Source organism: Amyelois transitella, chromosome 3, assembly GCF_032362555.1.
Source record: "Amyelois transitella isolate CPQ chromosome 3, ilAmyTran1.1, whole genome shotgun sequence".
Lineage (NCBI taxonomy): Eukaryota > Metazoa > Arthropoda > Insecta > Lepidoptera > Pyralidae > Amyelois > Amyelois transitella.
Genome location: NC_083506.1, coordinates 3,882,439 through 3,908,731, shown reverse-complemented (window position 1 = coordinate 3,908,731; position 26,293 = coordinate 3,882,439). Strand labels below are relative to the sequence as shown.

The 26,293-nt window shown below is 35.0% G+C and overlaps 1 protein-coding gene across 2 annotated transcripts; it reads right to left on the bottom strand.

Annotated features, from left to right (window-relative positions):
- Positions 1-14,312: 14,312 nt before the first annotated feature.
- On the bottom strand, positions 14,313-20,240 carry LOC106133515 (C3 and PZP-like alpha-2-macroglobulin domain-containing protein 8). 2 transcript variants are annotated; one of them, XM_013333267.2, is made up of 7 exons: positions 20,084-20,240; positions 17,206-17,342; positions 16,541-16,805; positions 16,248-16,459; positions 15,945-16,167; positions 15,011-15,282; positions 14,313-14,735 (listed from the first exon to the last, which is right to left on the bottom strand). In XM_013333267.2, exons 1-7 carry the CDS (start codon positions 20,097-20,099, stop codon positions 14,508-14,510), a joined length of 1,353 nt encoding a protein of 450 aa, XP_013188721.2. In that variant the 5' UTR covers positions 20,100-20,240; the 3' UTR covers positions 14,313-14,507. The 2 variants fall into 2 exon arrangements, with proteins under 2 accessions (XP_013188721.2, XP_013188722.2); XM_013333268.2 differs by lacking the exons at positions 15,945-16,167; positions 16,248-16,459.
- Between the last annotated feature and the right edge of the window lie 6,053 nt (positions 20,241-26,293).

Below are 26,293 nucleotides of genomic sequence, written 5' to 3'. Positions count from 1 at the left end.
GCGGCGCACAGTGGGGCCGCTACCCTCAAACTGTACCGATATTTCAATAAAATAAAGTGATTACAGAGTACCCTTATTATATCACTTATTAAGATAACTAACCGAGGTATCAATCGACAGTATTGAAACGTCTCATTACGAACTTAGTTTGTTATAAAAGAGAAGTAAACATCCGTATATTGTCGATAAGATATTTAGCGCTCGTAATTTACGTGCAATTAAGTGCGATTTCTCACTAAATTGAATTATTTTTGGTGTTATTTAGACATGGAACCTTCATCCTCAGGTATGTAACAGTGATTTAGTCATTCTTTTTTTTTCATTGCGTAAATACTTCCTAGTAGCCGAGATAAATAAAGTTTTATAATCGAACTAGCTTTCCGCCCGCGGCTTCGCCCACGTGTAATTCGGTTATATATAGCGTTTTTTAATGATCTCGACAGGGCTTTTTCTTCCACAGGCTGAAATCTTGTTACAACTGGAATTAAATATAGCCTGTGTTACTCAGGGATGATTATCTACCACAGCATGAGGAATATAATTCCCATTAACAAACAAAATTTCTTGAACCATTTTAATTAGAAATTTTTTAACTAAAACTATATCTATGGAAATTAACTAAGACTAATAAAGTAACAAAGAAATGAATAAAAAATGAAGAATATTTTTTTAAAAATCAACTCACACTATAAAACTTATCCAACACTAACTAAATATACTATCAAAAATATCAAATCTAATCAACAAATCAAAAATTAACTGAAATAGAGAGTAAAATAAGTTAAATAAGTCAAGTTAAAAGTTAATGAATCAAACGAATAATAATCTGCCTACCCCTCCGGGAAAGAGGCGTGAGTTTATGTATGTATGTATGTACGAATAATAATTTCAAATCAAAATATTTGTAGTGTGTATTATGTAGTTTCGCGTATGTCCGCTAGGGGCGCTGCTAAAATTACACGATAAATTAGAATATTTTACGCTACCTAGCTAAATGACGGTAACGAAACCATAGCGCGATCTATCTCGATGCCAACGCCATCTATCGAGCATCGAGACAACTCGTGATAGTTAATAGAAAATAAAATTCGGGTGTTTTATTTATGCATACCGATTACGCCGAGATTTATGGACCGATTTACGTGATTCTTTTTTTGTTCGGTAGAGTATACTTTCAAGTTGGTCCCGTTGTTACCTAGTCAGGATCTGATGATGGTATTCCAGGGAAATCAAGGGCAAACCTCAAATTTACAGGCAATTACGTTTTTGACAATTTCATAGATCTGTTTAAGTATTTGCGTCTGATAGTCATCATCCCATGTGAATGAGCTGATGATGGAAGGTACAACTCCTCAACGGTTAGGAGTTGAAAGAAAATTCTTACGAAGTTATACGTACATGTGAGGCTATTAGGTTGACCTGATAATAAAAAGTAAATCTCATTAACGTTAAGAATTTAGGTGAAAATGGATGCGGACAAATTTCGTCTCTTCACTTGTTTCCTTTTAGCTGTTTGTATGGGTAGTGTTAACACAAAATAGGGATTTAAAGGCGTGATGTTATAAATGTTATGCATGTATGTACATTTATGTATGTTATTATGTATGTTAAAGAGACGACTGAAAGTTGTCATACAAAGTCTTTTTTTAAGGATGGGAAATCATCAAATGACCTCTCCCGCTCTGGGTGGAACGGAAGGGAGTGTCAGACTTTTACTGACTAAAACCCACCTCGTTCCTTCAGTTGCCCTTTGCGTTCCGGGGCCACGGTATCTCGTTAGAACTTTCCCGCAGCCCCGGCTCAGTTTATCCCGTTTCCCCCCCTTGGGGGTTGACATTTCAAAAATCCCTTCTTAGTGCTCACTTATGTTACTAAAGGAACCTCTGTTCAAAATCTCAGACTCCTATACCGAGCGGTTTCGGCTGTGCGTTAATAAATCAGTCACCCAATCGCACCCCCTAAATCACGTATGGAGGGTAGTTTGAAAAAACTTATAATGTCAAACATATTTACTTGCCTATGTACGTGTTCATGCCAAGTTTCAAGTTTATAAACCCAAGGAATAAGATTTTTCATAGAAACGTTTTTACCCCTTTTCCCCCCCTTGGGGGTTGAATTTCCAAAAATCCTTTCTTAGTGCTCCCCTACATATCCCAAGGAACCTACATTCCAAATTTCAGCTGTCTACGACCAGTAGTTTCGACTGTGCGTTGTCTGTCAGTCAGTCACTCAGTAACGGAAGAGTTTTATATATATAGATTACGAGAAATTTTATAAACATTCGATGTTTTGTTTGAGTTCAAAGCAATATTAAGCTATGGTTGTTATACGAAAATATTCTTTACTTTATAGGTTTTTAGAAATAAGTTTCAAATTTTGCCACTTTTTGCCACTATACGAAGTATGTCAATTTTTAGTTCATGACTCACAGAAAACATTTTTTATCATATTTGACTTTCGCATTTAGAACTATTTATTTTCTTTCAGGAACGTCTAATAAATTGTTATTTATTACAAGAAAAGAACTTATAAGCATAATGAATAGTTCTGGGGAGAATAGTTTAGAACAACGATACATGCATTTAATTAAAGAGCTTGAAAAACGAATTGGTTGTGACTTCGAGTATATGAAAAAGAAATTGAGTGCTTTCAAGTCTCAATACAAATCAAGATGGGCAAAAGCGAGTAGAACTGAAAACAAATTTAGTATTAATAACAAAGAATGGCTTGAGACATCAATTTCTTTTCCACGCACTAAGTAAGTCCACACTTAAACGCGGCCGACCCGTTACCTCTTTTGAGAATTCTTCGGATAACAGCAAACGTGCTAAAACCAAGCAGTTGCGTGAATCAATGACATCCAAAGAATTAGTTTATGCTGCTTGTATGAGTTTAAGATCTGAAGGTCAAGTGCAAGCTTCAAAAGTTATTAAAGATATTTCTAAACATCCAGAACAAGCCAAGGCTTATAAAGAAGCTTATCAGAAATCCTTGAAGCCGCAAGAGTTAGTGTCAGCTGAAGATGCTTTATCTGATATGATAGAAGCAAAGCTTTCCCGTGAGGCGTACAATGTGATTCGACGAAGAGCTCCGGAAAAATTCCCTTCATATAAATTAGTTCAGGCTGCTAAAAAGCTATGTTACCCTCATGACATTACCGTAACTGAAACTAGTGCTTCTGTCAAGCTACAATCTCTTTTAGATCACACTTCTATGCGATTATGTCAAACATTGATTCCTGTCATCAATACCCTGAATGACGACCTCGACCGGTGCAATGAAATATGTCTAGTATCTAAATGGGGATTTGACGGGTCTTCCGGTCATAGCTCTTATAAGCAAGCATTTCAAGACTCTGCAGCTACCGATTCAGCTGTATTTATTACATGTCTGGTACCGCTAAGATTGGTAGCTAATGATATCGTCATATGGCAAAACCCAAGTCCTGCGTCAACAAGATATTGTAGGCCAATAAAAATTGAATTTCAGAAGGAATCTGTTGATGTGTCTATTCAAGAAAACCGTGAAATAGAAAACCAAATATCAAATCTTCGTGAAAGTACTGTAAATATTGAGAACAAAACATTAAAAATTCGTTACGAATTAATTTTATCTATGGTGGACGGGAAGGTGTGTAATGCCCTGACAGAAACCACATCAACCATGAAATGCTTTTTATGCGGTGCAACATCAAAACTTTTCAATAACATAGATGAAATGGTTAAAAGGGATGTGAATACCGATAATTTGAGATTTGGTCTTTCTATTTTGCACGGTTGGATTCGATGCTTCGAATGTCTACTACATTTAGCATACAAGCTGCCCATAGCAAGATGGCAAGCTCGTGGGAAGGACGACAAGCAAATCGTTTCAGAAAATAAAACTCGCATACAAACAGAGTTTAGAAAAAAGTGTGGCCTTATTGTAGACAAACCCAAACCTGGTTTTGGAAATAGCAACGATGGCAATACAGCCAGGCGTTTTTTTCAAAATCCAGAGCTATCCGCAGAAATTACTCATATAGACATTGACTTAATTAAAAAGATGCACATAATTTTGATCACTATATCAAGTGGATTTGACATAGATAGTGAAAAGTACAGGTTGTTTGCGCTTAATACTGCCAGATATTTCGTATCTTTATACCCATGGTACAACATGCCACCTACCTTACATAAGTATTTAATTCATGGGCCAGAAATAATATCATTTGCGACATTGCCCATAGGACAATTGACAGAAGAGTCACAGGAGGCAAGAAATAAGGACTTTAAGCGCTATAGGGAGCACCATTCTAGGAAATGTAGTAGGCAGCAATCGAACAGGGATATTTTTAACTTTTTTTTACTAAGTTCTGATCCCGTTATCACAAGTAAACAAAAACCGGTCAAAAACAAAGTTAAAAATATCCCTCAAGAAGCACTGTTCATGTTAAAAGCTCCATCTCCAAATAAATCAGTTGATAAAGGTGCTGATTATGATTATGATGATGATGACGATGATGACGATGACGATGACGGTGCCTTAACATATCTTTAATAATAACCCAATATTGTTCATAACTACGAATTTTGGAGGATTTAAATTTATTTAGTTTATTGAAATAATAATATGATGTACCTTTTTAAATAAATAAAAAATATTATCACCAAAATTGAGTTAATTTGAGTTTATTTCTAGAAGAAGACACGTCTTTGATAACATCCGATCCATTTTAGAAGGTCTAACTGGTTTAGTTGATTTGATGGTACGAATGAGGGTCTATTGCCCCACCGTGCGGCGGCCGCTTCCACGGCGGCTTCCTTTCGCTCCCACTTGTGTCCGTTTGGGTAGAGAGAGGGAGATAGATACATTAGACGATTTTTACTCGGAGGTATCCGTTTTTCTGACATTTCATTAGATTTAATTTAGTAAAACGACATTTCACTGACTATTTTAGTAAGAAGGCGTCGTAAATAAGAATATTCAACACTAGCGACCCGCCCCGGCTTCGCACGGATGCACAGCCGATACTTAATATATCTCTATTAGAACTAACTAAAGGACCGCCCGAAAAGCGGCTAACCAAGTCTTGCTCCCGGCAAAAGTGTCACTTCTGCCTGCAGTCCCGGGCCGTGCAGCAGAAATCGTAATATTTTAATTTCACCTCAACTTCAAAACCAAACGTCCAATTTTAATCATTCAAAGACTAAATATTATCTACATAAACTGTACTTATTGATGAAATTATTTATTTTGATAAGGATTAATAGCATGAGTAAAAAAACGCGTATGAGTGTAGAGCAAAAAAAATTCAAGATTTTTAAATAAAAATGTGGTTGTTGTGCCTCACTCGACATAGATAGGTATAGTGTGTCGCGGACTTTTTTGTAGATATTTATAAGATCTACAATTAATTAAAACATTTTATGGTTCTATCTTTTGTAGTTTAGGCAGCGTACGCAAAATAAGTAACATTTTGGTTGATTTTTTTCAGTTTGTGTCCGAAAACTCCAAATATATTACGGAACCCTATTTTTTTCCAAAATAAAATATAGTCTATGTTACTCGTGGATAATGTAGTTTTCGAATGGTGAAAGAATTTTTAAAATCGGTCCAGTAGTTTTTGAGCCTATTCATTACAACCAAACAAACAAACAAACAAAGTTTTCCTCTTTATAATATTAGTGTAGATAAGCCGTGATTTCGTGATATCCCTAGGGATTTCGCGAAATCACTGCCGCCCGCAAAGCGGCTAACCAAGTCTTGCTCCCGGCAAAAGTGTCACTTCTGCCTGCAGTCCCGGGCCGTGCAGCAGAAATCGTAATATTTTAATTTCACCTCAACTTCAAAACCAAACGTCCAATTTTAATCATTCAAAGACTAAATATTATCTACATAAACTGTACTTATTGATGAAATTATTTATTTTGATAAGGATTAATAGCATGAGTAAAAAAACGCGTATGAGTGTAGAGCAAAAAAAATTCAAGATTTTTAAATAAAAATGTGGTTGTTGTGCCTCACTCGACATAGATAGGTATAGTGTGTCGCGGACTTTTTTGTAGATATTTATAAGATCTACAATTAATTAAAACATTTTATGGTTCTATCTTTTGTAGTTTAGGCAGCGTACGCAAAATAAGTAACATTTTGGTTGATTTTTTTCAGTTTGTGTCCGAAAACTCCAAATATATTACGGAACCCTATTTTTTTCCAAAATAAAATATAGTCTATGTTACTCGTGGATAATGTAGTTTTCGAATGGTGAAAGAATTTTTAAAATCGGTCCAGTAGATTTTGAGCCTATTCATTACAACCAAACAAACAAACAAACAAAGTTTTCCTCTTTATAATATTAGTGTAGATAAGCCGTGATTTCGTGATATCCCTAGGGATTTCGCGAAATCACTGGTTACTTCATTTTCCTGCGACTCGACTCGTCGAATCGATATTTTTCAAATCAATATATTAATATATATCTATATATATAAAACTCTTCCGTTACTGAGTGACTGACTGACAGACAACGCACAGTCGAAACTACTGGTCGTAGACAGCTGAAATTTGGAATGTAGGTTCCTTGGGATATGTAGGGGAGCACTAAGAAAGGATTTTTGGAAATTCAACCCCCAAGGGGGGGAAAAGGGGTAAAAACGTTTCTATGAAAAATCTTATTCCTTGGGTTTATAAACTTGAAACTTGGCATGAACACGTACATAGGCAAGTAAATATGTTTGACATTATAAGTTTTTTCAAACTACCCTCCATACGTGATTTAGGGGGTGCGATTGGGTGACTGATTTATTAACGCACAGCCGAAACCGCTCGGTATAGGAGTCTGAGATTTTGAACAGAGGTTCCTTTAGTAACATAAGTGAGCACTAAGAAGGGATTTTTGAAATGTCAACCCCCAAGGGGGGGAAACGGGATAAACTGAGCCGGGGCTGCGGGAAAGTTCTAACGAGATACCGTGGCCCCGGAACGCAAAGGGCAACTGAAGGAACGAGGTGGGTTTTAGTCAGTAAAAGTCTGACACTCCCTTCCGTTCCACCCAGAGCGGGAGAGGTCATTTGATGATTTCCCATCCTTAAAAAAAGACTTTGTATGACAACTTTCAGTCGTCTCTTTAACATACATAATAACATACATAAATGTACATACATGCATAACATTTATAACATCACGCCTTTAAATCCCTATTTTGTGTTAACACTACCCATACAAACAGCTAAAAGGAAACAAGTGAAGAGACGAAATTTGTCCGCATCCATTTTCACCTAAATTCTTAACGTTAATGAGATTTACTTTTTATTATCAGGTCAACCTAATAGCCTCACATGTACGTATAACTTCGTAAGAATTTTCTTTCAACTCCTAACCGTTGAGGAGTTGTACCTTCCATCATCAGCTCATTCACATGGGATGATGACTATCAGACGCAAATACTTAAACAGATCTATGAAATTGTCAAAAACGTAATTGCCTGTAAATTTGAGGTTTGCCCTTGATTTCCCTGGAATACCATCATCAGATCCTGACTAGGTAACAACGGGACCAACTTGAAAGTATACTCTACCGAACAAAAAAAGAATCACGTAAATCGGTCCATAAATCTCGGCGTAATCGGTATGCATAAATAAAACACCCGAATTTTATTTTCTATTAACTATCACGAGTTGTCTCGATGCTCGATAGATGGCGTTGGCATCGAGATAGATCGCGCTATGGTTTCGTTACCGTCATTTAGCTAGGTAGCGTAAAATATTCTAATTTATCGTGTAATTTTAGCAGCGCCCCTAGCGGACATACGCGAAACTACATAATACACACTACAAATATTTTGATTTGAAATTATTATTCGTACATACATACATACATAAACTCACGCCTCTTTCCCGGAGGGGTAGGCAGATTATTATTCGTTTGATTCATTAACTTTTAACTTGACTTATTTAACTTATTTTACTCTCTATTTCAGTTAATTTTTGATTTGTTGATTAGATTTGATATTTTTGATAGTATATTTAGTTAGTGTTGGATAAGTTTTATAGTGTGAGTTGATTTTTAAAAAAATATTCTTCATTTTTTATTCATTTCTTTGTTACTTTATTAGTCTTAGTTAATTTCCATAGATATAGTTTTAGTTAAAAAATTTCTAATTAAAATGGTTCAAGAAATTTTGTTTGTTAATGGGAATTATATTCCTCATGCTGTGGTAGATAATCATCCCTGAGTAACACAGGCTATATTTAATTCCAGTTGTAACAAGATTTCAGCCTGTGGAAGAAAAAGCCCTGTCGAGATCATTAAAAAACGCTATATATAACCGAATTACACGTGGGCGAAGCCGCGGGCGGAAAGCTAGTACATATAATATAATAAAACAGTAAAAACGTTTTGTCTGTACATTTAGTATTTTTGACTGAAATGGATAGAGGGACACTTAGAATGAATAATAGAAAGCAAAAATATTTTTTTTTAATTTCTTGTCTGTCTGTCTGTATGTATGATCACGATTATCTCCGAAAGTACTGAACCGATTTACTACAAACTTTCACCAATTGCTTTGTTTTTACTCAGAATAACATTTAAAGTTTGTTTCATCAAAATCGGTTCACTAAAAAAAAGTTATCGACATTTGAATGAACTCAAGGCATCAGTTTGCCTGCAAATAAGTTACGAAATTAAAAATTCAAAGTCATTTATCATTATACGACAGCATTATACCTATAACATATTAATATAAGTGAAAGGCGACTAAGGGATGGGCTTACAAACTTGGGATTCTTTTTTAGGCGATGGGCGAGCAACCTATCACTTTTTGAATCTCAATTCTATCATTAAGTCAAATAGCTGAACGTGGTCATTCAGTCTTTTCAAGCCTGTTGGCTCTGTTTACCCCGCAAGGGATATAGACGTGACCATATGTATGAAGTCTACTTTAATTTCGACATCACCGCAACGGCCTCGATGGTCCAGTGGTTAGCCCGAGAGACTGTGAAGCTGGCGGTCCAAGTTCGAATCCCATTTTTTTTACATTTTTTGTCTGTCTGTATCTGACTGTATGATCAAGATTCAACTCGAAATTTACGCGGACAAAGTCGCGGGCAACAGCTAGTACATATAATAAAACAGTACCGTAAAGGTCCTAATATGGATCCTTGACTGACCCCAGAGCGTGTTGGATAAGGTTCTGAAATATACACATCAAATTTCACATACTGTTGACGATCACAAAGATAATCAGAAAATAGTTCAAGCATACGTGAAGAAAAGCCTATAGCTTTAAGTTTAGCTAACAGTTTGTCGTTGTCCACTTATCAAAGGCTTTGGTGTAATCGAAATAAATTACATCAACTTCATGTTCTTTATCTAAGCTACTTGAAATATAGTTTACTATTGTTAATAAATTAGTTGTTAGTTGTTGTTGTTAATGCTGTTCATCACATAAAATTGTTTTTAATTGGTTGTAAATTTCTTTGTGAAATAATCGCTCGGAGACTTTTGCTGGGGCCGAAAGCTACAAGTCGATGGTTGTCGACGGAAAGATTGTCAGATGATTTGGGAATAGGGGTAAGAAGACTAAGAAGAGACAACTTCCATAGACTTAGGTATGTTCCAGTGTGAATTGCAATATTAATAATGTGACGTAGAGGAGATGCGACATAATCTTGAAATATTTTTAAAAACAGAGAGGGTACGCTATCTGGGCCTATAGATGATTTGGACTTTAATTTGTTGCTTGCCCATTTTATATCACTGTCATTGAAATTAATAATATCTACATTAGTACTATCTGGAAAGATTTCGTGAATAGCTTCTATTTTATCAGGGTTAAGAGTGGGTGTTTCAGTCGAAAATACACTTCCAAAATATTTTGCAAAAGCTTCTGCCGCATCGGCGCCACTGTAAGTGAAACCATTATAAGATACACTAGAATTCAAAGTTCGTCGAGATTTTAAGTTCGAAATATGCTTCCAAAAATATATATAGAATTCGTTTTTAGTCTATTTTCTATATCCTGAATGTAGAATTTATTGGCTGCAGCTATGCGTGATTTAATATTGGTTCTTAAGTTCGAAAAGAGTTTCCAACTTTCTTCAGTTTTGTGTGTTTTCCAAGCTCTGTCTAATTTCTTTGTCAATTTAATGTCATAAATATTGTCTTTAGTGAACCAACTTGGATAGTTATAATTAATTTTATCTCGCATTTTTTTAGGAACTGTTGAATCAAATATTTTATAAATAATACTGTAAAAATTGTTAGTAGCCCTATTGACATTATCTTCATTAAAAAAATCGCCCCAATCTATTTCAGAAATTAGTTCTAAAATTTTTGGATAGTCAGTTATTTTGAAGTTCCAATCTCTATTCCTATCTGTATTACCTACTGGGTTCTGATCTAATAAATTTATGATTTTGCGATTCTCTACTTTAATATTCTTAATTAACTCTTTTTTTCTTATATTTTATAAGAGCAAATTTTAAGGAAGGATGAGGTAGAGCGTTGTTAAAGATGCTACCAAACTGTGGTTCTGTGAAGCATGAAGCCTTAGCGTATTCCTGAACTAAAACTTCATCTAGTTTACTCCCTATGGTATTAAAAATCTCATTCATATCTTTTAAACCGCAAAATGAAAGAAAGTAACAATAATAGTTATTAACATTAACAGTAGCACTATTTAAATTAAGATCCCCTAAAATTACAACGTGTCCTTTAATTTTACCGATGTAACTTTATACTTTTGTAATCCAATTGAAATAAGTATCATCCTTTGCACTGGGGCTAATGTACACTACACAGGCGTATATTATTTGTTTTTAAATTACAAAAAAAGTCCAAAAGATTTCACCTAAATCCGTTTCGAGGTCTTTATGTCTCTCAAGAGTAATGCCAGCCCGTGCGGTTAGTAACACTCCACCGCCTGCCGAAGCGTCGCACTACTTGCCATCCACCAAATATTATTTCACTATCAGAAATTGAACTATCAAGATTTGTTTCGGTCACTGCTACTAAATCATATTCTATAAACATTAAATTAGACTTCCAGGTTTTGATTTTTGTTCTTATACCTCGTGCATTTTGATAAAAGAACTCAAGTTCGAAAGTTTTATCAGATTTGTTTCTATAAACATCTTTTGTAATAGTTTTAAATCTCTGTCCTTTACATATTATATCCATGAGAGTTACCTCTATCTGTGCATTATTAGGCCAAATATCAGTAGCCAAACAGTTTTCGTATAATTCTTCAGGTACTGTAATTTTATATGACTTGTAATCTCCACGAGGCCTTAGGTCAGCACTCACAATGTACCGTTCATTTAGCATTAGGAAAAAGACTTTTTAGATAAGAGGTTATATTTTCTGCACTTGATTCCATGTTCCAAAGATGAATAATTTTACGTGGCATATTTAAGAAAAGTTACATCTGGTCCAGCTATACCGCGTTGAGAAATTGGTCTCTGAGTTTTACCACGAATCACTTTGCTCGTATTTCCTGTTATTTTGGAAGCTAAATCATCTGCTGTCTGTTTACGTGCCGATGGTTAAATAATGTTCAGAGATATGATTTTATCATTTCTAGATTGAGTATTCTTAGTGTTTGGCTACAAATTTTGCTTTGATAGAATCAAAAGTTCTGAAACAGTGTTCTTTTGAAAATTTTCTTCATTAATTTGATACTGGTTATCTAGTAAATTATTTTGATTAGGTGGAATGTTCTCATTATCCATCAAATGTGACTTATTATATCATAACCGGCAGTTTTCTTTTGGCAAATACACACGTACGAGGTAGTACTTTGGTTAGATTTTTCAAGTATTTCAATAAGTTTTGTATTACTTTCATCTTGTTTATGTTGTGAAATTTCTAGAAAAGCAAGTTTTTTGGATACTCGGTCATTTAACATTTCCATCTGGTTACGAATATAGTGAACTTCTTGAAAAAGCTCGCTATTGTTCACATTTTTCTTAGTACCAAATATAATTGGGGAATTTGGATGGATATTAATGTAACTATTGTAATATCCTTATTTTTGACATTTGCACACTTTATTTTTCCGCGTTAATATCAGGCTGTCTATGGGTAAATAGCCCTATAACAAAAAGATAAGAAAAGATCAATTCTTTTCTTATCTTTTTGTGATGGTTAATTTTACTAAATCAATAAAAAGAGAAAATATTTGTATTTTGTTTGTGACGAATTAACAAACATTCGATTTTGACGAAATTTGGCACAGAAATAGAGAGTTGTTTTTTCTGGGGTTTCCCACGGGAATGGGGAGAATGTACGAGTATGTCATTCTAGGGGACATATGATATCAATATTTTGACTAGATAGAAAAAAATCATAAAGGTACCTAAACCATAAAGGTATCTAAAATATCTTTCAAAAGATTCTAAAAATCATAAAGGTATCTAAAATATCTTTCAATGAGTTGTTGATCATTAAAAGATCTCTTATAAATAAATTAATCTGAACAATGTATTCTCTCGTCCACATTTTTATTCTAAGTTTGGATAGTTTCACAACTGCAGTTGACGTTGTTGAAGAAAACGCTGCAGTGCAGTTTGTTATCGCTTCTTCTGCACTGACACCTTGGAAGCGGCAGTAAACTTAGGTTTAAGTTATTTATTTGACGTCAACCAATGTTGTGAAACCAAAAGATTTTACTATTAAGCGATATGAAGTATCCTATAATAATGAATTATTTTTTTTTAATATCTGTGAATACCTATTGTTTCTACGGGTTTTTCATACGCATGTGTGCGTGAGCGCCCGTGTACAGACTAGCGTTGAAAATTCCGAAAGAAACAAATAGTTCTTTTCGGTGAAAGAAACGTTTTTTCGTTTTTTACCGTTTTATTGGTTTGTTACATTGAAATATATTAAAATAAAACCTTGGGGGAAAAACGGTTTTATTGAGATTTTCGTCGTTTGTTTCGAAAAATAAAAAAAAACGATTAGAAAACTATATATATATTCTACTAGCTGTGCCCGCGACTTCGTCTGCGTGGAATAGTTATTTTGGGCATCATATTTTATTTCTCGGTCAGGCGGTCACGCGTATTAGAAAGAACGCTGGTTCGCCGTATTAAATGTTTCGTTGCAAATTGCTTATAACGACTATATCTCAAAACCTATTCGTCTGATTTATATACTGTAAATGGCAATTTTAGTCTACATGAAAAGCCGAAAGTAATAAACATATTTATTTGGATAAGGATTAATACTGAATTAAAGAAAATTGGTTTCAAAATAACTTATGTTTATATTGAAAAAATAATCTTAAAAATTGAACATAAAAGTGGTTATTGTAAGTAAACCTTAAGAGATAGATATATGCTCTCGCGGACTTTTTTGTGGCAAAAAATGAGTACTTCACATCTTTAGTACATTGTTTTACTATATCTTTGTTGGTTTGCGCAGCGTTCGCGTGGAAAGCTCGCAGATGGCCGACTCATTCAACTTTCACCTGCATTGTTGACGTTTCCCGTAGGAAATCCGGGATAAAATGTAGCCTATAGCCTTCCTCGATAAATAGACTATCTAACAGTGAAAGAATTATTCAAATCGGTTCAGTAGTTTCTGAGATTAGCGCGTTTAAACAAACAAACAAACAAACAAACAAAACAAACTCTTCAGCTTTATAATATTAGTATAGATGTATAATTACCAATTTTTAAAACAATGATGCATATTGTAAGGTAATAAATACTTTTCCTATCGTATTTTTCCGTTCCTTTCATATTTTTATTAATAAAAAACATGAAATATTTCATTCTTATCTTTCTTGAAACTTTCGTAATAAACTTGTATAAGTACGAGGGAATTTGAAAAAACCGGAAAATTTCCCGCTTTTTTCAACCCTAGTACAGACACACCTGGCCGAGGCCCGATGCTATATACACTTGTCGTCGCCCGATAAGCCTAAATGACGCGAAATCGCAAAAAGTTTTCGAGTTGGTTGTTTATTAAATTTTTGTTTTTGTTGTAAAGATTTTTTTTATTATTCTTATTAGTATTGTTGTTTATAATAAATGTAGTAAAGTGATACCTGTGAGAAGAAGTAAAAAAGTTCACATAAATCAAACGCCAAACATATGCTTCGTGTATACAAGGTAAGAAACAAATTCATTTTTTTTTTGACTCTTATTGAAGGTAGAAATGTAGGTTTTTCATTTGTGACCATCGGAGCCACCTGTGGTCATAGTAATTGTTGATAAGCCTTGAAGTCAATAATGTCAATGTGTGCTTGCGTTTCTAAATTTCACTTAGCTGATGTAAGCCCCTTAACGAATATGCGGTTAACAGCTACCTAATAAAAGAAATTAAACAATGTTTATATTTATTAAGAAATATTTATAACAATTTCACGTGAATTGACAAAATTACACATACAATATCTAATTACAAGTGCAGGCACAGCGTGATTACATGATTATTATAAATAGCGCCTACGGAATGGATTTATAATCCAAGTTAAAGCAGTCTCAGTAATAAATTATGCGATGGTTTAGTTTCGTTTAAGGCATCAGGATTTCGTACTCCGGGAAGCCTAGTTCCTGGCCTCCGAAAGAGATGTAGCAGACGCCATGTGACTGCTGGACCTTGCCTGTGGTGATGCTGCCTTCATGACGAACTCTTCCCACGAAAAGAGTTTCTCCATCTTCGGATTGTCCGCCGGGGAAGGCCCCGGGCGGGACGTTTGAACCACTTGTCGGTACCCAGTTGTTCGGTCCGCCTACCAGAACCTGCAAAAATTTAAGTATAAGGCACGTGGACAGCATAAGTAAAAAATATCAGGGTTTTAAGTAATTTTTGAGCTCAGTTAGAAAGGGTAAAAGTACCAGATTATTCTTTAATGTAGGTAATTATAACCAAGTCCAAGTCCTAGATAGTAGAGTACCTAACTATCTAGTTCTGGCTTGTCTTCTTCTCAAGGGTAATAAATAAAATATCATATTATTTGTTTGATAATTCAAATGTGTGTTTGATAACATAAATGAACTTTATCTTTAAAATATACCTGGTACTCAGGTTTCCCGTGCTCTTGTCCTCCCCAAGGCACATAGGCGCATCCATGTGATGCGACCAGTTTTCCAGGCACTGTAGCTCCTTCATGCACTGCCCTGGCGACGTAAAGGGGTTCTCCAGACGCGTCTTGTCCACCCACTACAGCACCAGGGGGTACTTGTCCCCCTGAGGCATCAGCCCATACCCCAGCACCACCAGCGCCAGCTCCTGGGTATCCAGGTGGGTTTGCGTAGAGAGCTGCAGCCGAAGGCGCAGACGGTGGGGCTGTGTATAATAATAACAATAAGACGTTGTTTATTTGTGTATTAACGAGTTAGCCATTGAATGAAATTGTAATAGCTATTAAATTGATGATATGGATTTTGTAAAATTTAATATTGTTGTGGTGCCTTCGATAAACGACAAAATTAAACGGTGTGAAAGTCTAACTATAATGAGTGATGATGGGATTGAGCTGCATATTTCTAGTTATATTAATTCAATTGTGCAGTCATGCATACATTCAGGAACGAATCAAAACGAAAAACAAAATAATATCTAAATGCTGTAATTCAAAGAAGAGAAAATTGCCTGAAAGAACTGTGTAGTATTATATATAGTTATAGGTTTTCCAAAACGTGCACAAAATAAAAATGAGCATATTTTGATGACATTCAAACACAAAACGTACCCAACGTTTTATTTCCAATTTTTCCATCTTTAGAATTAAGTATATTCTCCTTGAATACCTAGGTATCAATTATGGCAGTTAGTAATTTATAAAGCAAGGAATATTAATAAGATTATATTCTTAAGAAATAATTTGAAGTGATCATTCGACAGGTAATAATTGTTATTCATGTGCAAAAGATATTCACAAACATCGCATTTGATTATCACCAACACCAAAAGCAACTTTATGTCCAAAGCTAATTTAGACACTCAACGGATTTGTCCTGATTTGGCGAAATGGCTAATACGCCAATTGCCTCTCGCGCCGTAGCCAGTGCGTACTCCGAAGTGCGTGATCGGGAATGGATTGGGATCCACCCACTCCATGAGCACTGCGCCATCGGAGCCTTGCCGGACAAGAAGCCTGCCACACTTCCACTCAATCAAGAATTTTTTAAACTCGTTTGGATTCATGATTCCTGGTGTCGGGAGCGTAACCTACACAACACAACAATCGCTTAGTTCCGAAGCGCAGAACATCATTCATTCAACACAACGAACACGGCATTTCCTCATACCTTATCTGGTTTTTGTCTGCAATTTCTGATAACGGATTGGGTGTTCTCCCAACCACCTAGGATGACTTCATACATAGGGTTTACTTCTCCAGGCGCACTGCCCAAGAATACGTGGCAGTTGTGAGGTCCGCGGTATTCGAACTCCAGTAGTCCCGTAGCCACAGGACCAAATTTATAATCGAGCTTGTCCGGGGTATCAAATTCAGCACCCTCTGCACCGATAATAGAATGGTTTGATAATTTTGATCAATCGTTGGGTACATTTTGCGAAAAGGTCCTGAAGCAAAACTTACCTTCTATCTTCCACGTGCCAGATGCGCCCCACCCTGTGCAAACACCCACAAATCCGATTGGGAAAGGTTCGGGGTCCGTCCAAGAGATGAATGGAATGACTTCATTTTCTCGGCCGGCGGATATGATGCCGCCATCCCACCTCACCCAGAATCCGCGGAACTCGCCTCCATTCAATATTTGAGGAGTTTCGATTTCAACTTTATCCGGTTTTGTTCTGTTTCTCCTGATGACACTCTTTGTGTTGCCCCAACCGCCAATGAACACCTGAAATCATAATCGTTTTACATTAAAACTTTGATTGTAAATATTTAGTTATCGTGACATCGTAGGTAATTCCTGAATTTTCATTTCTGGTACTTTTGTAATGTTAATGATTCTTAGCTTGTTACTATAAGTTCCATTGTTATAAATTGTTAAATACATATTTTTTCAACCATTTTTGTTCGAGAATAGAGGTCTAGAAAAAATTATATTACTCGTAATTAAGAAATATTTTTATAATTTCTCTTTACCACATTCGAGATGATAAACCAAGATAAAGCATACATATATTTATTTGTTATTTTTTACGTAGGTAATGTTTTAGCATACTTTATAAACTTTGTAAATGAGCGAAAAATATGTTTATAGAGCCCTTTAGAAACGAAGATGATGTAATAATTACCTCATACATAGGGTCTGATTCCTGCGGGCCCATGGTTAAGGCGATGTGTGCATCGTTGGCTGCCCTCACTTTGAAGGTGACGGAGCCGTGGGCCACTGGGAAGAACTGGTACTGGAGGTTGTCCTCCGTAGACACATCTGGAAAAGAAAAATATGATAAATTTAAATATGTACTCGTTTATTTTAGTTACGTTGTGCGTAACGTAAATTGGGGATGGGATCTTTCAAACAACTCAACAAGTTGAGGAATAGCGTTAGTGTTAACTTAATTTTGACTTTTTTAAATAGCTAGGTTTTGAAGTGGCTTCAGATCAGGCTACTTATTAGGTTGCTACTTGTACACTAGGCACCGGTAAGTAAGTATTTAGGTACCAATTTAAATTCTCCATGTTCAAGTGTTAGTACTTTTCATATGAATTCCTATTTAGATAGGCAATCGGCTTCCATTTGGGGCAGACTCCTAACAGAAGTCTAAATATAGTCTAGCATTGGTATGTGGCTAGTAGGCAGCTCCGCACCCACAAGCACGTCTCTAACACTTCGGTAAATAAGGATTGAATACTATCCATTGCTGCATTCAAAGAGCCTAAACAGAGCTACAAAAGCACAGAAAGATCGATGTAATCTGTGCAATCGTGTTGGCGTGATTGCTTTACGACTGTGGTCACGGTCTGCTGATGTCATTCTTTGAAATTAAATGGTATTTGCGACCTTTATGTAGTCTGCGTTCGTGCTTCCTTTCTTATTTTATTATCGTGTAAAAGTGTATCATGCTGATGTGAGTAATGAAGAGTATGCAATAGCAATAATAAATTATTCATAGGTAAAAGTTATAATAACAATTAGTTGGTAACAATTCTTTTGGTAGGTTTATTTGCTATTTATCGCAAAATGTTTGTTGTCTTTCATATAGGTAATGTGCAAAATCAAATAATTTACGTGCAAATCAAGTAAAAAAATAACTGTATAAAGAATCAGACAGGTCACACATCGTATACCTATATCGATATATAAACATTCAACGGATATCTATGCAAAACACGTGCGAACGTTTAAGTTTGCACAGTTACGAGGCTGGCGGGAAAGTTAGCAACTCCTCGTTCATACTGATAACAATCCAATGACTGTAAAAATATATTATTTCATTACTTTTTTAAGATAACGTAATAGACTTTTGATAATATCCGTATATTTTGACACCCGCGAAACAGTATCGAAACTTCATTATTTTCAAAAGATAAAAGCAAATAACAAATTAATTGCCATTATTGCTCTATGCTAGTGAATCTCTTCCCGTAAAGATTGTAAAAATGTTAGACACTATCTCACCACCAATCATGGCACTGTCAACCTTTGAGTTATACGAGCCGGATCATGGGAGGTTTGCACTCTAACAGCGCACGCTTTCTTGGCACCCTACATAATCTCTTTAGTTCATTTTAGTGTTAGACAATCAGAGAAGAGAGTAAAATTGTTGGGATCCTTCTTTAAATCGAAGGGCTAAAACCGGTCTCCGAATTCGATCATTAAGCAATGGCCTTCAATTCTTGTGACTTGGCCCTACCTATAACCCTGTAAGGCGATACGTCAACGTATGTGTGTATACATTTTTATTCAACAAGATTTACATTAAGATATTTTTTACTGAATATTTTCTAAATCCCAAGTAATGTGCATTGATTGTAAATATTTTTGCGCAAGAAAGCATTATTGAAGAGGTGGCCCATAAAAATTTGATATCTACATTGCATCATTCATTAGTAGTCACCTAGCATAACATGGTATGGCGAGGCATGCCTTGCAAAATAATGAGGCTGTTAGACCAATTACACTCGCTTTATCATTTTGACCTGTTCGATATATAAGAGAGAATTCTGCTGCGTTAATTAGAAGTTCGTAAAGATAGTAAATTATTATGGGTGTCTTTAAAGCTTTAATCAATGACCAAAAGTTAAACCCGATTAAATCTAGGGTATAACTTTATTAATGAAAATATAATTAAAAAAAATTAAACAATAGGATAATAATTCCTCTATGAATTATTTTTGATTGAGCAGTGTTATTTTTAATAAATAAAATTATTATTTTCCACTGGTAGGTAAATAAGGAGAGTTGGAACTTTTTCTATAATGTTAATTCATTTGTTCTGAATAAAAATTTACCAGTAGGTAACTTCATAAATTTAATACCCTGGTTATCGAAGTATCGTCATTATTTTTATATCAGCAATGATAGATATATGTATATAAGTACTTTAAAACTTTAGTTACAAGTTCAAAAATTAAATATTTATTTACTAGTAAAATTACTATGAACTATTATTATATGACTTTAAATTATTAAGAAAGGGTTTTGATAAGGATCTGAATAATATTCAAAAGATGTCGTCGGTCAACTATGTTAACAGTAGTACAGGTTTGTTTATAATCGTAGTAGGTGGTCACTTACCTTCACACGGGATGATGTCATCTTATCTCTGGCGTTTATAAAAACACGCCAATTAGTGTCACAACAACATTTTCTGATTAAATTGGTTTTTGAAGTTATGTATATCTCAGTTCAACTAAGTATAGTTTTTGTTAAGTAGTCATATTTTTATTTTTCTTAAAAGAATGTGTATATAAGAGAGCTGTAAAAATAGCTTAAGTGTATTTATTATTGATTCCTCCGAATTTTCTTCGCCGCAACATCACGCCCGGCATTGGCCTTGTGCCAGAAAATACCGGCTAGGTATTATGACATTACGATATCCTAGACTTGGTGAAGCGTACCGGCTTTTTAAAATTAAATACTACATAATAGGTTTTTTATGTTTAGCAAAATTGGAGATTAAAATTCACTTACTATCATAATTGCATTGAAAGACAGAAGTGACTTACCCAAGATATTAGCCATGTTTACGGTTCGTTAAGTTCCTCCACAGGTTCACTTAAAACAAACGTGTGATCGCAAGCAGTGCTGCTTTTAAACTGAGGCAACCAGCAGCAATACGAATCTTCAACGTTGGATCGAGCGCGATCGCATGGCGCCGACCAGTGCGGATGATGTCATTCTCCTCCACCTACTGAAATAAAGTTAGTTTAGTCACAGATACAGTCAGTTAGATCCACAGATCCGCATAGTTTTGCATTTTAATCCATGTAAAGTATACAGATTTTGTGTGGAGCTTAGCTTTCGTGGAATTTTCCAGAAAAAGGTAGCTTATGTTACTCCTGCAGGTTTTGTCTGTCTCTCTGCCAAATATAATAAAGTAGATCCAGTATTTTTTGAGATTATTGACAAGAAAACAAAAATGTACAATATTTCATATGGAATAAATGTGAGTAGGTTGGTACCTACTCACATTTATTCCATATGAAATATGGAATATATTTCTATAGCTGCAAATATTGTACACTGGTGTGTACAATATTTGCAGCTATAGAAATTTTCATGTTTTATACAGTCTGTATATCTACAAATCTTGAAAAATATTTCTCAAGTATGTGAACAGTTATGGATGATTCATGAAAACGAAACGTCATTCATTAAAATAATGATGACGTGATTATATAAAAAGTAATGATGACATCACATTATAGTGGTGGTCTAATGTAGTCAGTAGTGACTGAGGATCTGAGCATATTTCGTTTGTCTGTGACACTCACGTACTAAGTACGTCATAATTACCAAGTATGTAGGACCTATCTACAGATAAAAGTGCATACGTTTTCAATAACCACATCTTTAGATTATAACTTGTATTATAGACCTTCTAACATTTAAGTATAAGAATCCACTATGTAATTTCAATCTGAAATAAAAAAAACAATATAATAAAGCTTAAATTACTTAGTGCTACGAGAAAGTAGAAGTAAGTACCTCAGATCTCTTCTTTTTCTGGCATTAATTCCAGTTACATTCCTAACTTCTGGATAGGAGCCCAGAGTGGGCCCTGATCCTGGTTTGGTTAAATCAGGTAGCTGGCCGGGTAGACCAAGGTCTATTTTAGCTAATATATAAAGGTAAGGTTATTAGGATTTACGTGATTGTTACATTACAAAGTAGCCATAAATTTACGACAATTACAAGCAAGTGCAAGGACGCACAGATGTAAGTAGTGATGTCACATCACAATAGATAAGGAAGATTTTTATAACAGACACCCAAACATTTATTCATATCTGTGACCAAAGATGATATCTTGCTTGTATATCAAATACGTAATAACCTCGCCAGCATTACCTTGGTCAAGGTTGCATGACTCACTCCCATACATTCATCAAATACCTTTGAATAATATAATAACAGTAAACATGAATGAAGACATATAATAACATCTATATGCCTTGCCGGGTAGACAGAACTTAAAGTCTCGAATAGGTCTAAATCTGTCTGCATTGGATTAGTAGGTACACCATAATATTAGTACTAAATTTAGGAAGGTGACATGTAACAAAGGTCATAGGGTCAAGCGAATGATATTTTAAATGGGTTGATTAATCGTGAATCATTGCGCACTCGTTCGTAAGTCGGATTTGAAGATCACAGTCCAATCTAATTCAAGATATTTGAAAGAAAATTATCTTTACTTTTTATATGGCATGTTCATTAGTTAAATTAATAATAGCTCTATGACCTTTAAATTTCATTATTTTTCTTGTTTTGTAATTAAAATTTAATTTCGCTTAAGGAACTTATTAGGAATACAGTCTAATTTAGAATCTCCACGATTTTTGAAGTCTGTTGAAAATCCTTCCATGGTAGAAGGATCCTTGGGTGTGCTTGCGTAAAATAAATACGATATTTTCTTATAAATTGGTAAGTACGTTAAAGTTGGTTTCGAATATGATCTAGCTATTATCTTAGCATTGTTTATTTAAAAATGTGTAAATAACTACTTAGTTATAAAAATACGCAATTGGCATTTTAACTAGGTACCTAGTTAAAATGCCAATTGCGTATTTTCGGCAGTTGACTTTGTTTACACAATCTGTTTTCATTTTGATTAGTTGAACTGCGGTAATTTTAGTGCCAAGAATTTTCGAATTAAATATCAATGGCACAAGTCATTGCCAGTTCAAGCAAGCAATTTAGGTGGCTCCTACTGCTTTGGAGGGTCCAACCGGGAACACGCAAAGACTAGAGAGGGAGAGATCGATCTGCTTTTATAACACACTAACACATATTATAACATACTTACGTTAAAAATAATCTTTTAGATTGAGGCAAACACAAGTCAAATGATGTAAAGAAGGAGATACGTATTTGCCGATCTTAAAATGGAGCTGTAAATTTATGCGCCTGAAGAATGTAGCATTAAAGATAATGCTGATTTTGCATTTTGCATTTTGCTACGCTACGAAATGGTCGTAGCTGCTATGGCGTAGAATTAGCTGCTACGTCGTAGTTACGGCAGTTATGCCGTATTGGTAGTTGCTACGCCGTAGCTGTAGCCGATACGTTAACATTGTGTATTAAGTTTTTGTTAGGTTGCTGTTCATAGGGAAAACCAAGTTTACTCCAGGATTGTTGTCACTTGCAGACCCCAGGCTGCTATCCAGGGAGGTGAGGAGGCAATTTAACCGGGATTAACGCCAGGAGGATGTTCAATGTATTCTCATGTTAAGATTTCCTTGGTCTTGAATCCCTCGATTCATTCAGAGTCATAATATTCATTATCCCTTAGTGCAAAATCTGCTACGAAGCAGGTTTTTTTCAAACCGGTGTTTTATGAAAAACTCAATCTAAAATACGTGTGTATACGTAATAGGTAATCTATTTGTTAGATAGGAAAAAGCGTACAAATAACTAAATCTTGATTATAGCTGTTCTTCAGCAAATTTCAATTTGATTAATGGGATTAAATGGCCCTCATCTATTATTTTTGTATATTTTACGTTTTATGTTTTATGATATACAAGTATATATAAAAATAAATGAGTAAACTGTACTAAAACTTCTTGAATGCATTTTCTTACAATACTACTGCCGCCATCTTTTAGTTATAAATAGAACTATTTCATAGTCATGAAAAGCATAAAACTGATAGGAATAGGTTTTTTTATTAGTAGCTTGTTCTATGTTATGTGATGTTCCAATTTTCACCAGATGTCTCTTATTCCTAATTTGCTTTGTTTTTCTAATTTTAGTTTGCTTAATCTTTACTTATATTATAAAGCTGAAGAGTTTGTTTGTTTGTTTGAACGCTCTAATCTCAGGAAATACTGGTTCAAATTGAAAAAATATTTTTGTGTTGAATAGACCATTTATCGAGGAGGGCTTTAGGCTATATAATATCACGCTGCAACTATAAGGAGCGAAGAAATAAGGGAAAATGTAAAAAAAAAAAACGGGGAAATTTATTCATCCTTGAGGGCTTCAATGATGCCCAAAATAACTATTCCACGCGGACGAAGTCGCGTGCACAGCTAGTTAATAAAATAACGTACTAGAGGCTACGCGCGACTTCGTCCGCATGAAAACCCTATTAATCCGGAACTCTGGTATAAAAGTAATCTATATGTTATTCTGGGTTTTCAGCTACCTACATACCAAATTTCGTTGTAAGCGGTTCAGTAGTTTTTGCGTGGAAGAGTAACAAACATATGGATATTTGTACGAGTATGTCAGGATGGCCTGACATACTCACAAACCTTCGCATTTATAATATTAGTAGGATTTACATAATTAACATAATATGCATATTAATTATTTTGTTTTCATCCTTAATATGAGCTTAAAGATATTAAATTGCAAGCAATAGATATAAGGTAAGTAAATAGGTGTTTGTTTTTTAATATTACTCTAGTCATAGCGGTTGGGCTGTGCGTTAAAATGTCAGTCAGTCAGTCAGTGTCCTGTTTTATATACATACTAGCTTTCCGCCCGCGGCTTCGCCCACGTGTAATTCGGTTATATATAGCGTTTTTTAATGATCTCGACAGGGCTTTTTCTTCCACAGGCTGAAATCTTGTTACAACTGGAATTAAATATAGCCTGTGTTACTCAGGGATGATGTAGCTTTCTCATGGTGAATGTTTGAAATCGATTCAGTAGTTTCGGAGTTTATCGATTACATGTGTAAACAAACAAACATATAAAAAAATAGATTGTTCCTCTTTATAATATTAGTATACATACAAATCTATATAGAAAAAGTAAAGCGAGACAAAATCATCGTCTCAAAAGAAAAAAAAACAGGATTTATAGGGCGAAGAGGCCTTACAGGATTTCCTTGTAAACAATATTTTTAGTTTTTTTATTATTTACCAGTATGAACAGGTTAGAGGGAGAGCTGACACGCGAGCAAGCAACATACAGTTGTCCATGAGAGAAACTCTCAATTTACAGGCAATTACGTTTTTGACAATTTCATAGATCTGTTTAAGTATTTGCGTCTGATAGTCATCATCCCATGTGAATGAGCTGATGATGGAAGGTACAACTCCTCAACGGTAAGGAGTTGAAAGAAAATTCTTACGAAGTTATACGTACATGTGAGGCTATTAGGTTGACCTGATAATAAAAAGTAAATCTCATTAACGTTAAGAATTTAGGTGAAAATGGATGCGGACAAATTTCGTCTCTTCACTTGTTTCCTTTTAGCTGTTTGTATGGGAAGTGTTAACACAAAATAGGGATTTAAAGGCGTGATGTTATTAATATTATGCATGTATGTACATAATTATGTATGTTATTATGTATGTTAAAGAGACGACTGAAAGTTGTCATACAAAGTCTTTTTTTTTAAGGATGGGAAATCATCAAATGACCTCTCCCGCTCTGGGTGGAACGGAAGGGAGTGTCAGACTTTTACTGACTAAAACCCACCTCGTTCCTTCAGTTGCCCTTTGCGTTCCGGGGCCACGGTATCTCGTTAGAACTTTCCCGCAGCCCCGGCTCAGTTTATCCCGTTTCCCCCCCTTGGGGGTTGACATTTCAAAAATCCCTTCTTAGTGCTCACTTAGATATGTTACTAAAGGAACCTCTGTTCAAAATCTCAGACTCCTATACCGAGCGGTTTCGGCTGTGCGTTAATAAATCAGTCACCCAATCGCACCCCCTAAATCACGATTGGAGGGTAGTTTGAAAAAACTTATAATGTCAAACATATTTACTTGCCTATGTACGTGTTCATGCCAAGTTTCAAGTTTATAAACCAAAAGGAATAAGATTTTTCATAGAAACGTTTTTACCCCTTTTCCCCCCCTTGGGGGTTGAATTTCCAAAAATCCTTTCTTAGTGCTCCCCTACATATCCCAAGGAACCTACATTCCAAATTTCAGCTGTCTACGACCAGTAGTTTCGACTGTGCGTTGTCTGTCAGTCAGTCACTCAGTAACGGAAGAGTTTTATATATATAGATTTAGATGCAATAACGCAAAGAAACCGACGAGCGTAAATAAAGAGAGTTATGCACGTGGATGACGCGAAAGAAGTATGCAGGGATCATAGCAAGTAGAATGTTGTAATATCCATCTGCCCAATAATATAATTTTATTACATTTCTATTTACATTTGGCATAAGCAAATAAGTTTACGACGCTATAGTAAGCAAATAAATTAAAGTTGTAACAATAAGTTGATCCCGTTACGGTCGGTCATTCATTGTTACACGTTCCCATTGTTGTAGGGGGTGTATTGAAAAATATTGTGAAAACAGAAATGTATTATTTTCGAACTGCATTTGTTAATATACTTTCTTATTCGCTTTTTTGGATAACAACTATAACGTCAGAAAAAAAGTCGTGAGTTGCTGGTAAAAGTTAAAATTGTATGCATTATGCGGATTTATATGTATATAAAAAAATTTTATAATGTTTTTGGTGTGAAAAATTCATTAGCGGTGTTTTACACTTTGTTTTTGATGGGTAAAATTATTAAACTCTGGTAGGGTCACGTGACCTGATCGAAAATTCGTAAGACTGGGCAGGGAGGCGCATATGTATATGTATCAGTTACATATGCTTAAATTGTCATGTGTGTACGATAGTTCAATAAAAGAAAAAAAAAAATGCAAGAAGAATATGAAAGCAAAATGTTTAAATAAATATATACGGGACTTATCCCGTAACTTTACACAGAATGAATTAGCGCCAAATCTGTCC

What these genes read in the sequence shown, in the direction of transcription:
- LOC106133515 (XM_013333267.2), bottom strand. An exon ending in GCAGACAAAAACCAGATAAG is followed by an intron (nt 16,168 to 16,247) that starts GTATGAGGAAAT and finishes TGTGTTGTGTAG; the next exon opens with GTTACGCTCCCGACACCAGG. An exon ending in ACGGGAAACCTGAGTACCAG is followed by an intron (nt 14,736 to 15,010) that starts GTATATTTTAAA and finishes AAATTTTTGCAG; the next exon opens with GTTCTGGTAGGCGGACCGAA.